This window comes from Eleutherodactylus coqui, chromosome 2 (genome assembly GCF_035609145.1).
Source record: "Eleutherodactylus coqui strain aEleCoq1 chromosome 2, aEleCoq1.hap1, whole genome shotgun sequence".
Lineage (NCBI taxonomy): Eukaryota > Metazoa > Chordata > Amphibia > Anura > Eleutherodactylidae > Eleutherodactylus > Eleutherodactylus coqui.
The window spans coordinates 316605276-316617817 of NC_089838.1; the positions used below are offsets into that span (position 1 = coordinate 316605276).

General features: G+C 46.3%; 1 protein-coding gene across 3 annotated transcripts in view; it reads right to left on the reverse strand.

The window, feature by feature from the left end:
- The window catches only part of MAST1 (microtubule associated serine/threonine kinase 1), a 101778-nt gene extending 89440 nt beyond the window's left edge, over window positions 1-12338 (reverse strand). For all 3 annotated transcript variants that reach the window (XM_066593683.1, XM_066593682.1, XM_066593684.1), the window contains exon 1: window positions 12292-12338. In XM_066593683.1, the coding sequence (XP_066449780.1) occupies window positions 12292-12330 (39 nt within the window). In that variant the 5' untranslated portion in view covers window positions 12331-12338. The remainder of the gene's footprint in view (window positions 1-12291) is intronic.
- Window positions 12339-12542: the final 204 nt, after the last annotated feature.

Consider the following 12542-nt stretch of genomic DNA (forward strand, 5'->3'; position numbering starts at 1 on the left):
AGGCATACAGGTTCTGTATCCTGCGGCATATCCCTCCACAGTTGCTGTAACTGAGCCTCTAGATCATGCAGACTCCTAGGCTGTTACATTTGGCATCCCAGATGGTCCCATAGATGTTCTATTGGTGATAAGTCTGGTGACCGGGCAACCACAGAAGTGTGACAATGTTGTGGGGGCTCCTGTGACCCCCTTGTGTGTGCGGCCGAGCATTATCCTGCTGGAAGCTGCCATGACAGGAACACATGTGGCTGCAGGATGTCCTGAACATATCACTGAGCTGTCATTGTCCCTCGTACCACTACTAGGAAGGACCGACTGTCATATGTGATGTCCCCAAGACCATCACATCAGCAGGGGACAAATTGTAGGCGCTCACCCCGAGGTTTCCAGAAAAAATACGGCCATCGTCAGCGCCCAAACTGAACCTGGATTCATCACTGAAGACACCCCAGTTCCTCTCTGTAGCGTCCAGATTCCTCGTTCACGAAACCACTGCAAGCATAGACGGGCGGTGGGTGTCAGAGACCATACATGTTATGGGGCCAGTGAGCCCAAATGTCCTCCAGCCAAGTGCCTGGAAATGGTTCCGACAAACACAGGGGTGTAACAATGGCGCCCCCTGTGTCTGGATGGCGAACAACAAAATATTTGGAGCTGCTTATGCTTGTCGGAGGCTCCTCTCTACTGGAGGTCTGTAGGGGATCCTGAGCCTGGTCACCTTGTGTGCCCTCACACATCCACTGGTCCCAACACCTCCTAACAGTCTGGTCAGACGCTCCTCTCTACTAGTGGTCTGAAGGGGGCGTCCTGAGCCCGGTCACCTTGTGTGTCCCAATCTACTGGTCCCAACACCTCCTAACAGTCTAGACAGTACAGCCAGTGGGGGAAAATTCATCGCTACGACCATCCAGCTTCTCACATCCCAAGAACGCGCCCCTCTCAGACTCTGGTAACGGGGTGAAATCTCTTCTCTGCGTCATAGAGGCGTCTAGTGGTCAACAAGCTCTACACAAGTGGAAGAAGATGTCACTACACACAAGGAGCCTCCGAGAGACTCTTATGAGCCAAGGGGGAACCACTTTTAGGGTCTCCGGTGACAAGACCGTCCATCTAATCACGACAACTCTCATCATTTACAGATCTGCCGGGTTTTGCAGCAAAATGACAACTCCTTCCGGGTGCAGAGTGTTTTTGACAAAGAGTATACATATATGACCGGGTGGCTCCTGCTTTATAGAGCGCAACGTATTTCCCCTCCATCTCTTATCAACATGTTATTATATAGCATTATAACAAAGTTATTGGATGTGAAGTTAATAATTATATGTGTGATCTTTCTTGTAGGTTTTTTTGGTCCTGATTTATGTTACCTTTTAGTTGCTTTTTCTATTCTCACCCTTCCATTTTTATTGCCTCTATACATATCCGCCCTGCACGGCGCTCTACAGCCGGACTCCAGGCAGGATATGTATTATTCTCTCTAAATGAAGAGGACGCAGCGCTCCATATATTATCCGCTATCTCCATTATGCACTTGAATAATTTTCCAGCGGCTCCCATCAGGTCTCTTAATATGCAAATTTAGGACGCCTCAGGTATCGGCGCGCAGAATAAATCTGTTGATAAAGCATTATGGGGCTTGACTGACAGCTACACCCGGATCGCAGACAACTCCGCGTGTTGCGGGAAGTCGGAGTCAGCGCAGCAGCGAGCGTTTACCCATCCTGCACCTCATTAACTGGGCTCATTGTATATGGATGGCCTACAATGGAGGTAAGAAGCCTCCTGCATATTCATGTGCGCCTGCTGGGACGCCGGAGCGAGCCAGCTGCTTCTCACCGTCTCACGGGAAATGTAGTTTTTATAGCTCCTGGCAAAACTAGTCTACGGTGGCTCGCTGCCCGCTTCGCATCACGTGAGCATGTCAGGATTTTTTAACATTAAAATTTCATTATTTTAGCATAATTTGATGGAATGGTGTGTGCAAAACGGAATGTGGCGCTGCGTTCTCACCTCACCGTCTCGCAGACCAGTGGGAGCCAACATTTGTCAGGGACAGTCATTGCTGCCCCATGTAAGGGTGCATTCACACGAGCGAGCCCAATATCGATCTGAGAAATTCAGACCGACGTCGCAGTTGGAAAATGGTGATTCTGGATGCTTAAAAAATACATCGCCTCGCATCTACATACGTGAAAAAATCACAAGCGCTTCCAATAGTATTCAATGGTAAAAACCGCGCACTCGCATACAAATTACATGGCTCGCACGTACAATCTTTTTTTTCCCCCTAGGAAAAATTGCGTGACTCCTTACTCGCCCAAAAATAGGACGCACAGCGATCTTTTAATCTCGCTTCGAGGGGAAAAAAATTGGCCATATGGGGTAAACACACTGAAATCAATGTGTTATCACATGTGCAAGTTCCATATCGCTATTGGACGGAAGTCGTGTGTGTGAATACACCCTAAGGCGTCGTGTTTTTTCGGAATGAACAATGCTTTTTTGCGCGTACATCGGCATATTTTACTGTACTTTTTGCACCCACAAGGCATGTTCAGTGACGCGCGGTACACAAAGACGCACCGATTGAAATGGCTAATTAGTCTTAATGCATTCCAGATGGGTTCTTTTCCCTGTGTAATCACGCAGCGTTTCACACATCTCCTGCATTCGCACACTCAACATTGACGTGACTTCTATGGGAATCTTTGGTGCGCAAATTCACCGAAAAATAGAACATGTTCTGTTTTTTATTTTGCGTGACCAAAATGCGTGTGAAAATGGAAACGTGAACAAAAGTCATCGATGGGTTCTATTCTCTGAGGATTGCGCGCACAACTTTTGTACATGCAAATATGCCTGTGTGAAGGCGGCCTAAAGGGGGAAGCAGGATGGGAGGCACACAGAGGTGGTGAGGGCCATATTCTTCACGTCCGTATTTTAAAAACGCAGCATGACCTATTTTTTGCGCATCTGCCTCCATATTGCTATTGTTTTCTATTGGACATATACGGATCCGTAAATAAATAAAATATACAGAGACAAATACTGATGACGGTTGTAAGCCATCTGAAGCGCATGCGCATTACGGACGTGTTTCCATATGTGCACCGCATCCCACAAAGTAAAATCACATACATCCGCCCCATAGACACGAACTTTATGATTTGCTGGACCAAAAGCAATAAGAGACCAGAGCAGCAAGTGCGCAATACACTGCACAATACAGTTGGATAAAGAACATATCTGGAACTCATCTGAGCCATTTTAATTGGGCGCGGTTGTGTCCCGTGCACAAAAAAACATGCCTTGGAAGCACAAGAAGTACAGTAAAATACACTGATACGCATGCAATAAACCTCACTTATAGCGCAAATACATGGCGCTGAGTCATCCGCCATGGCACATTCGCCTATGTGAAGGAGTGCTAAGCAGTCAACAAATTCTCGTTCAGCACCCTGTTGGCGGCCATGTTTACATGGAACAACTGTTGCTCACATTCCCCCCGCTGAGCAACTATTCGGATGGTTGTCCCATGTAAAGCTACCTTCTCATAGACAGACCGCTGATTAGAATGGGAACTGTGTAATGCTGCCATGGCTGAACGCCCAACTTATTTGCACCAGTAGCCCCTGGTGATGTCACTTCCCTTACTTTTAGCTGGATTTATCCAAATGCATGCATGCGCAATACATGAACTGCGCATGCGTGAAACGGAAAAAACAATTGAGGAATCCTGAGACATGTAGCTGTTGACAGCTGGTGACATCGATGAGGATGTGCCATCTCTGCCTCAGACGGGAAGTTGAGGCGTCTCAATGGAACGCCATGTCTTGGATAGGCGGCATCACATGACCAGGAGGTGAAACTGGGGAATGCGATACTTTCTGAAATGTGAGTAAATTAGCAAGTGCTCAGTATGATGTGCGGGAACGGTTGCATTAATCATGGGTTCTACATGACAGCCTCTTTCATTTCCCTTGTGGTGGCGCTTCAGAAGGACTGAGCACTCTCTGCCCCAGAGGTTAGAGCTGAGTACTTTTATTGTCAAGGGACCCTTCTAACATGTACTAAAGGGGTTATCTACTTTGGACACCCCCTACAAGTACGCTGTAGGGTTCTGGGGGTTTGTGCCCATTATATTTGGAGTATAGAATAGTGTGAGACGACTACCCAAAACTTCTGTGAAAAAACTATTCACCTGGTTAAGTAGTACATCGGCGCCCTCCTTCCACTGATGACAGTGTTCTCAGCAGTTGGGGTAATGGTTGGCCATCTGTCATACTGTAGGGGGCACACATGTGCTTGTTGCTCATTGGCATGTGCACTGGCTATTCCTGGCATGTCTTTAGGTGCCGCCTTAGAGCACTTGGGAAGTTAATAAGGTGGTAGGCACAGTCTGACTTCAGAGGCAGCTAGTCGGAGGCCATGCTGCTGTAAGCAGCTTTCACGGACCCTCTTAATAGAAGGGTTGATCGGACTAATTAACAGTAAGAGGCACACTATGATAGTGAGGTAGAAATATTCTACCCCTACATTAGGGCACAACTAAACCAGATGGTCTGTGCAGGTCTATGATGTAACCAACAAGAAGGCACCATCGTCTCTGCTGCAAATGAGCAGATCAGTGTAGGAAGCGGTTAAACCAGTCCTTTTCCTTATCTTCAAAGCTCTGTCCTTCTCCTTCCCCATCCTTGTTCGGCTCCTCTTCCCTCCCTGTCCTGCTCCAATGCCTTCCTTTCCTGCTTATTTTCATTTCTCTTCCCGCTTCTCTCCTATCCCTGCCTGCTCCTCCTTACCTGTCCAGCTGTCTTCTACCCAGTCCCCACTTCTCTTCTGTCCCTGCCCTTTTCCTCTTACCTCCTTTTCCTCCTTTCTCTTCTCTCTGACCTGCTTCTTTTCCTTCCAGTCCCACTCTTTTTCCATCCGTCTACTTCTCTTTCATTCCTCCTCTCCTTTCCCTGCCTCTTTCCTACGAGTCTTACTTCTCCTGCTGCCCCTCCGTCTTTCTCCTGCTGCCTATCCGTCCCCCTGCTTCCCCTCCGCCCTTTTCCTGCTGCCCATCCGCCCTTTTCCTGCTGCCCATCTGCCCTTTTCCTGCTGCCCATCCGCCCTTCTTCTATTGCCCCTCCACCCTACTCCTGCTGCCCCTCCGCCCTTCTCCTGCTGCCCCTCCACCCTACTCCTGCTGCCCCTCTGCCCTACTCCTGCTGCCCCTCCGTCCTTCTCCTGCTGCCCCTCCGTCCTTCTCCTGCTGCCCCTCCGTCCTTCTCCTGCTGCCCCTCTGTCCTTCCCCTGCTTCTCTTCCATCTCTCTCCTTCTTCCCATTTCCTCCCTCCATTCCATGTCTTATCTAGTAAGCGGTACCCACAGTGCTTTTCACTATGCTGTGGGTACCGAATTTTGTCTGGGGTTCCGTCACAGCTGCCGAAAACAGAACTGTGAAGGCACCCCTGAACAGAATCAAACAGAGCATGGCGCAGGGGTCGGACATAATGCCCCTGGAGGTCCCTTCCAACTCTACCATTCCATGAGAGCCGTTCACTGGCATTAGTGAAGCAGATACCACTTTGGTGTCCTTTTAACAAGGGTTCCGTTGTATTCGGAGTACAGAATAACGCAGTCCACTACACTACTCTATACCCCAAATATAATGGACACAAACCCCCAGAACCCCACAGCGTACTGCCTTACATACATTTCTAGGACATTCCAGTAGTGATGTATCATTAATGAGCAGTACATCAGGATGTTCCATAGAGGACTACTAGGGAAAAGATGAAAGGGAAAGGGGAGGGTGGGAAAGGGAAAGGGACTTGTTATTTGTATAGCGCCAACTTATTTCACAGCGCTTTCAAGTAATTTTAAAAAAATGTATTTTATTTATTACCCCCCAGCAAGCTGGGTACTCATTTTACCAACCTCGGAAGGATGAGTCAACCTTGAACCATGAGGGGAACAAACCTGCAACCTTCAGGTCGTGAGCGAGAGCTTAGGACTGCATACTGCTGCCTTAACACTCTGCGCCACATGAGGCCCTTGATGACTCAATCTTTGTGTTCTTTGCACATTTTCCTCCATCTTCCAGTAATTTACTGTCATCCTCCTCCCCCAACTATCAGTGTTATTCTACGAGGATGAAAGGAAAAACCCAGACTCTCATGGGACCGAGAATCACCAAGGATTCTGGTGCTAGTAACAAGATAGCTTCAGGGGAGCATAGGGCTGCTTCTTGTTGTAGGGCTGTTACACAAATGTCTAATGTAGCCAAGGCCGGGACTTCAAGTGTGCCAGCTGAGGGGATGTGACGCCCATCCTTATATACTGGCCTTGGACTGCAACTGTCTGTAAACCATTGTAATGCAAGCTGCTGGTGGTGCAATGGTCTCAGGTTGGCATTCTGCTAGACAGGACCATAACTGGCCATAAGGGCACATTACTCGTGGGCAGGAGCATGCACTACAATGCCATACCTGTTGCCTGGACCTATAACATGGCAGCTGTACTCCATCTAACTGTTTGGCAGTGTTATTTGGGCATGGTATCATTAGGGCACTAAATGGTACAACAAAGTGGGTGCCAAAAGAGCATTATTCAACCTAAAACCATCCCTCAAATGGACAAACCAGAAACAACAAGCGGTTGTGCCAGAAGCCTCCTATATAGGAGCAGCAATGGGCCAATATGGGCTTAATGTCTTAGAAATGAGGCGGCCTATATACATTGCATTAGGCGGTATATGATGTCTTCTTGATGGAAAGATCTGAAAGAAATCCGGCCATTTATGATGATTGACAACTAAAACTAATATGGCCGTCCTGTCAGCATAGCTGACCATCCATATATGTGAGGGGATTGGCCGTGGACTTCAGAACACAATGACTTCAGATTCCTCCTATAAAAACACAGTACATGCTGGGACTGGGCAAGCTTACACTGTCATGCTCCTGCCTAGCAGAATGCCAACCTGAGACCATTGCACCACCACCAAAAGTAATAGGACCAGAACTAATATTGTGCAGCCCTCTAGGCTGGCAAAGTAGAGCAACTTGACATCAATTCCACAGGTGGACAGAAGACATATGGAGGGATGTTGAGCAGTCTGGATAGCCGCCCACAGCTCTGGGGTATTTGTAGGTACTGGATCTCGGGTGTAAATGGACCTCTCCACCACATCCCATAAATGCTCAACTGGGTTCATGCTGACAAAAGTGCAGGCCACACCATTCGTAGGAACTCTGTAGAATGCTTCTCAAACCAATTCTGCACAACTTTAGCCCGAGGGCACAGGGCATTATCCTGCTGGAATATCCCATCATTGTGGGAGAACATGAAGTCCATGAAGTGCTACAAGGGGTCACCAAGCACTGAAACGTAGTCAGTGATAAGTTTAGGTAGACCAAACCTGAAGAAGAACTCCAAGTAGGTTCGAAAGCTTGCTATAATCCCATGCCATTAGAACATATCCCTCACCAGTATGAAACCACCAGCCCACACAGTGCATTGTTAACAACTGGGGTCCATGGCTTCACGGGGTCTGCGCTACACACGAACCGTACCATCAGTCTGAAACAACTGGTATTGTGACTTATCGGACACATTACCAGTCCTCTAGGGTCCAGTTAGCAACCTCAGGACCCAGGTAGGGCACTGTGTCTGGTGCCGTGGTGCTAACAGAGGCGCTCTGGTGGGTCTCCTGCCCACATATCCCATAGAGGGTAAAGAACGCTGCGCTGACCTGCGGGATATACGTGTGGGGTCTCCGTTATTGGAAGCGGATGTGATTTCTGCCGGAGTCACTTATCTCACTGACAATTCTAGCGAAACGCCACTGGTCGTAATCATTAAACACTGGTGGCTGATGATGCCTTCTATGATATATTCCCGGTAATCACGCAACACTGTGCATCGAGGAATATTAACTGCCTGCGCAACTTTCGGAAATGGAACTTTGTAAATGGAATGTCCCATCCATCTGGTACCCGCCATCATGTCTCGTCCAAACTCCGATAATTCCCGTCGCCTTGCCCTGAGTACTCCGGCCGGGGTTGAACCTCGCTTACAAGATGACACTTCACACCTCATACAGGTGAGGGCGCTGCCGAGATGTCACCTGTGGTAACGCCGCTTCATCATCAGTTCACAACCTGCTATCCCATGATTTCTGGCATGTCGGTGTATAGATAGATATGTAAACATATGTAAAATGTAGCAGAGCTGAATTTGATAGTTAAGAAAACTACTTGTAAAGACAAAGGGGGAATTTAACCTTGTATGTGCCAGATTTCTAGCATAAAAAAATAGCAAAACAATTTATTTGTATGGCTATCACAAGTGGGCGGGGCAAAGCAGTAACGGTCCATAAGATTTACTGTAAAACACACCTAAAACTGCCATCCACGCAAATTCTGACTAGTCGTTTGTGATATTCTGATGCAACGGGAACGCCGTAAAAAACAAAATCCCCCCTAAATGTCATAATTGCGGGTTCTTTTTCTATTTTGCCCCACTTCGAATTTTTTTTAGGTTTTCCACTACATCATATTGTACTTCAAATGGTACCATTGAAAAATACACCTCGCCCCGCAAGAAATAAGCCGCCACGTAGCGACGTCACCGCAAGAATAAAAGAGCGGGGAGAAAGAATGAAAATGACGAAAACAAGCAGGGCGGCAGCAGCAGGAAGGGGTTAAATATCATATTAGCCACCGCTACATCTGGCCTTCTATCCACACAAGCCGTGTGACATGTAAGGTTCCAAGCACTAGCAGATACGCTGTATCCGAGCTGTACATCACTACCCATAATGCACTGCACATTCATAAATAAACATCGTAGCAAGGAGCCATCCGAGCATGAAGCAACCACATGAGTGTGCAGCCAGAGGAAATGCATAGATCAACATAAAGACCGCCACTCCCACAATGCATTGCACTGGATAGGGCTATACGGCCCACAATGCATTGCAAGGGGTGGGAGAATATCTCTCGGTTACACATTATGATGCAGTGGTTTCCTAGCAACAGACACCAGAGAGCATGTATAGCATAGCCGGGATATAATACAAAGGCAACACAAGGAAATATATGAGGGCTGTACTGGATGAATTATGGGATGTGAAGGGGTAACGGGTGATGGTGGGATCACAACTGCACCCGCTAACATATCTCATGCGTGGAAAATAACTTCCCACATTAGCCCCTCCAATCAAAAGAGCTGATATAAGTCACATGACGTGCCTCATTGCTGCCCTGACTACCAAGAAACAGGAAGTGTCCCATTTCATGTTTTCTCCAGGCCTTGTTAAGTGTTTCAGGAGATGTTAAAAAAGATAGTTTTTGTCGTAGGACACCATACCAATAAAAGGGTGTAAAAAGAAAAAAAACAGACTTGGTGATACTGTCCCTTTAATTAAAGGGGTATTCCAACACAGGAGTTTGTATGCCTTGTCATCAGGACTGTGTCAGTATCATAACATGTCCTAAAAGTCTTTTGCGGGGGAAAAGCCCTTTAAGAAAATGCAGAGATTTCACAGCCTTGTTTCAGACTGCGGATCCCTCTGTGTCATCTGAAGTGTTTATATTTGTAGCCAATATTGATGAGCTATCCTCAGGATAGGTTATCAACAGTTGATCACCAAGGGTCTGCAGCACAGGACCGCGGATCGATCAGCTGATCGGGTGTATGCTGTCAGCACCACTGTATGCAGGGGTTGGAGCGGAAGCCGCTGCTCCAATCCTGGGTAGTGGCCGGCACTTGTAATTGCAGACACAGCTCTCATTAAAATCAGTGGGATCTGCATCTGCAATTACAAGCACCGGCCACTATGTAGGGGTCGGGGCAGCAGCTTCCACTCCGACCCCAGTGTATTGTGGCAATACCAGCAGGCATCCAATCGGCTGATTGCCCAAAGTTCTAAGCAGCAGAAACCAGTCAATCAATTATTGAAGACCTATTCGGAGGATACATCATCAATAGTGTTTTGCAAGGAAAAACGCTTTTCATAAATTTCTGTACCATCCTTAATATAAAGTATGTCCTCCAGAGCCTACAGGAAGGGTGGACGTAATTGTATAGAGTAGTAGAAGATATAAGGGGAGGTTATATGGAGTAATAGGGGGAGATATGGGGTGTGGATAATGAAGTAATAGGGGGAGATATAGGAAGATGTTATACGAAGTAATAGGGGGAGATATGGGGTGTGGATAATGGAGTAATAGGAGGAGATATAGGAAAAGGTTATATAGAGTAATAGGGTGAGATATGGGGTGTGGATAATGGAGTAATAGGAGGAGATATAGGAAGAGGTTGTATAGAGTAATAGGGGGAGATATGGGGTGTGGATAATGGAGTAATAGGAGGAGATATAGGAAGAGGTTATGTTGAGTAATAGGGGGAGATATGGGGTGTGGATAATGGAGTAATAGGAGGAGATATAGGAAAAGGTTATATAGAGTAATAGGGGGAGATATGGGGTGTGGAGAATGGAGTAATAGGAGGAAATATAGGAAGAGGTTATATAGAGTAATAGGGGGAGATATGGGGTGTGGATAATGGAGTAAGAGGAGGAGATATAGGAAGAGGTTATATAGAGTAATAGGGGGAGATATGGGGTGTGGATAATGGAGTAAGAGGAGGAGATATAGGAAGAGGTTATACGGAGTAATAGGGGAGATATGGGGTGGGGATAATGGAGTAATAGGAGGAGATATAGGAAGAGGTTATATGGAGTAATAGGGGGAGCTATTGGGTGTGTATAATGTAGTAATAGGAGAAGATATAAGGAGAAGTTATATAGAGTAATAGGGGAGATATGGGGTGTGGATAATGGAGTAATAGGAGGAGATATAGGAAGAGGTTATACGGAGTAATAGGGGGAGATATGGGGTGTGTATAATGGAGTAATAGGAGGAGACATGGGGAGAGGTTATATAGAGTAATAGGAGGAGAATAAAGGGAGAGGTTATATGGAGTAATAGGGAGAGATATGGGGTGAGAATAATGGGGTAATAGGAGGAGATATAGGGAAGGTTATGTAGAGTAATATGACAAGATACAGGGTGAAGATATATGTAGTAATAGTTAAAGATATAGGAGCAGTTATATGGAGTAATAGAAGGAGATATAGTGGGAAGATATATGCAGTAATAGAGAAAGAGATAGGAGAGGTTATATGGAGTAATAGGGGGAGATATAGGGAGAGATTATATAAAGTAATATAAGATAAAGAGGGAGGCTATATGGAGCAATAGGGCAACATAAAAGGGGTGGATATATGGAGTAATAAAAGGAGATATAAGGGGAGGCTATATGGAGAAATAGGAGATATAGAAGAGGGTATATGGAGTAATAAAGGAGAACATACAAGAGGTTATCTGGAGTAATAGAGGGATATATAGGGGATGTTATATGGAATAGTAAAAGAAGATATGTGGAGTAATAGGTGGAGATATGGGGGAAGGTAATATGGAGTAAAAGGGGGAGATATGATGGGAAGATATATGGAGTAAAATGATAGGTTATGTGGATCAATAGGAACAGATACACAGGGGATATATGGAGTTAAAAGGGGATATATAGGTGGAGGTTATAAGCAGTAATAGGAGAAGATATAGAGGAGGTTATATGGAGTAACAGGAGGAAATATAGAGGAGGTTATATGGAGTAATGGGAGGAAATGTAGGGGGAGTCTATATGGAGTATAGGAGGAGGCGGAGATGTAGGGGGATATATATATAGAGTAACAGGAGGAGATATGGGGAGAGGTTATATGGAGTAATGGGAGGAGATATGGGGGGAGGTTATATGGAGTAATGGGAATATATATAGGGGAGGATAAATGGAGTAATAGAAGAAGATATAGGAGAGAATATATGGAGTAATAGGAGGAGATATAGGAGAGGATATACAGAGTAATAAAAGGTGATATAGGGTAGATAATATGGAGTAATAGGAGAAGATAAAGGCAGATGTTATATGGAGTATTATAAGGTTTTGCAGGGAGTGAGAGGAGATGGGTGTATAGATATGACAGGTATATATCATAAAATGATACATTCTATACGTAAGGTATGGCCATTAAAAAGAGGGGAGAGTGAGGTGGGGAGTGAGTTGGATGAAGGGAGGAGTAGTCTATAGGGTGGCAGTGAAGACATGCCAGGAGAGAGAAATGATGGAGCGTTACAGTAAATCCACCCGGAGAGCTTAGGCTCACACAGGAAACTCACAGCCAATACAACCCTCAGATAAGAAAGTGCAATAAAGGGTAGCTGGCAGCAAAGCCCATACCTGCAGCCTCCTGCGTCTGATGATGGCAGAATCATCCATGTCATATGGAGAGTGCGGAACAGAGAGAATGAGACAGGGAGGGGAAGATCCAGGCAGGAGAGGAGAGAGGGAGGAGAGGAGCGAGGGAGGAGGGAAGGAGGCAGGCACTACTCTACTCATCAACACAAAGACCAGGGAGGGGAGACCCCGCATACACACTCATCAGCCCCACAGTCCACCGGAATATGGGACAGGTGTACAGAGAGGACCCC